The sequence below is a fragment of the Priapulus caudatus genome, unplaced genomic scaffold (genome assembly GCF_000485595.1).
Source record: "Priapulus caudatus unplaced genomic scaffold, Priapulus_caudatus-5.0.1 Scaffold856, whole genome shotgun sequence".
NCBI lineage: Eukaryota > Metazoa > Priapulida > Priapulimorpha > Priapulimorphida > Priapulidae > Priapulus > Priapulus caudatus.
The window spans coordinates 9,999-11,764 of NW_014577917.1; the positions used below are offsets into that span (position 1 = coordinate 9,999).

The 1,766-nt window shown below is 39.0% G+C and overlaps 1 protein-coding gene across 1 annotated transcript in view; it reads left to right on the plus strand.

The window, feature by feature from the left end:
* The window catches only part of LOC106814017 (fibrillin-1-like), a gene marked incomplete at its 3' end in the record, with an annotated part of 14,086 nt that overhangs the window by 2,671 nt on the left and 9,649 nt on the right, over positions 1-1,766 (plus strand). Inside the window, exons 2-6 of the mRNA XM_014818274.1 lie at positions 421-543; positions 649-774; positions 879-1,001; positions 1,100-1,222; positions 1,327-1,449. Of these exons, the coding sequence (XP_014673760.1) occupies positions 421-543; positions 649-774; positions 879-1,001; positions 1,100-1,222; positions 1,327-1,449 (618 nt within the window). The remainder of the gene's footprint in view (positions 1-420; positions 544-648; positions 775-878; positions 1,002-1,099; positions 1,223-1,326; positions 1,450-1,766) is intronic.

Here is a 1,766-nt window from a genome sequence, read left to right on the forward strand (position 1 = left end):
TTAATTTTAATTTTTTAATTTTAATTTTTTATATTTAATGTCTTATCTTTTGATTTCTTCATATTTTTACTGTTTGGGATGGGATGGCATGCGATGGCATGGGATGGGATGGGATGGGATGGGATGCGGTGCGATGGGATGGCATGGCATGGCATGGCATGGGATGGCATGTGATGGCATGAAATTGGGATGGGATATGGGATGGGATAGGATGCGGTGGGATGGGATGGGATGCATGGATAGATAAATAGTTAGATTTTTGGGTATTTTCCTTTCAACCAAGCGGTTACCAACTGAGTACTCGGTCACCGGGTATCCCGCATGTACATATATATCACAGTCTCACTTCCTTGCTCATTCTTACCAAACTAAGTTAATGAAGATATTGATTATGAAATGCTTTTCGATTTTTCTTTACAGACGATGATGAATGCAGTGCTTCACCTGGACCATGTGATGCTAATGCTGCGTGTGCCAACACTCCTGGAAGTTTTATCTGTACATGCAACACTGGCTACAGTGGAGATGGATTGATTTGTACTGGTAAGCACTTACATATATATCACAGTCTCACTTTCTTGTTCATTATTATCAAAGTAAGTTAATGAAGATATTGATTATGAAATGCTTTTTTGATTTTCTTTACAGACGATGATGAATGCAGTGCTTCATCTGGACGACCATGTGATGATAATGCTGCGTGTGCCAACACTCCTGGAAGTTTCACCTGTACATGCAACACTGGCTACAGTGGAGATGGATTGACTTGTACTGGTAAGCACTTACATATATCACAGTCTCACTTCCTTGCTCATTCTTACCAAACTAAGTTAATGAAGATATTGATTATGAAATGCTTTTTCGATTTTTCTTTACAGACGATGATGAATGCAGTGCTTCACCTGGACCATGTGATTCTAATGCGGTGTGTGCCAACACTCCTGGAAGTTTCACCTGTACATGCAACACTGGCTACAGTGGAGATGGATTGACTTGTACTGGTAAGCACTTACATATATTCTCACTTCCTTGCTCATTATTACCAAACTAAGTTAATGAAGATATTGATTATGAAATGCTTTTTCAATTTTCTTTACAGACGATGATGAATGCAGTGCTTCACCTGGACCATGTGATGCTAATGCTGCGTGTGCCAACACTCCTGGAAGTTTCACCTGTACATGCAACACTGGCTACAGTGGAGATGGATTGACTTGTACTGGTAAGCACTTACATTTATCACAATTTTCACTTCCTTGCTCATTATTACCAAACTAAGTTAATGAAGATATTGATTATGAAATTCTTTTTCTATTTTCTTTACAGACGATGATGAATGCAGTTTTTCACCTGGACCATGTGATGATAATGCTGCGTGTACCAACACTCCTGGAAGTTTCACATGTGCATGCAACATTGGCTACAGTGGAGATGGATTGACTTGTACTGGTAAGCACTTATATATATATCACAATCTCACTTCCTTACTCATTATTACCAAACTAAGTTAATGAAGATATTGATTATGAAATGCTTTTTCGATTTTCTTTACAGACGTGGACCGATGTGATGCTAATGGCTGCGTGTGCAACACTCCTGGACGTTTCACCTGTACATGCAAACCACTGGCTACAGTGGAGATGGATTGACCTTGTACTGTATATAGCACTTACATATAATCACAATACTATGCACTCTCGCTTGCTCATTACTCGACAACTTATTTTAACTGTAGAAGGTGTTGGCATATGCAAATTCTTTTTCTA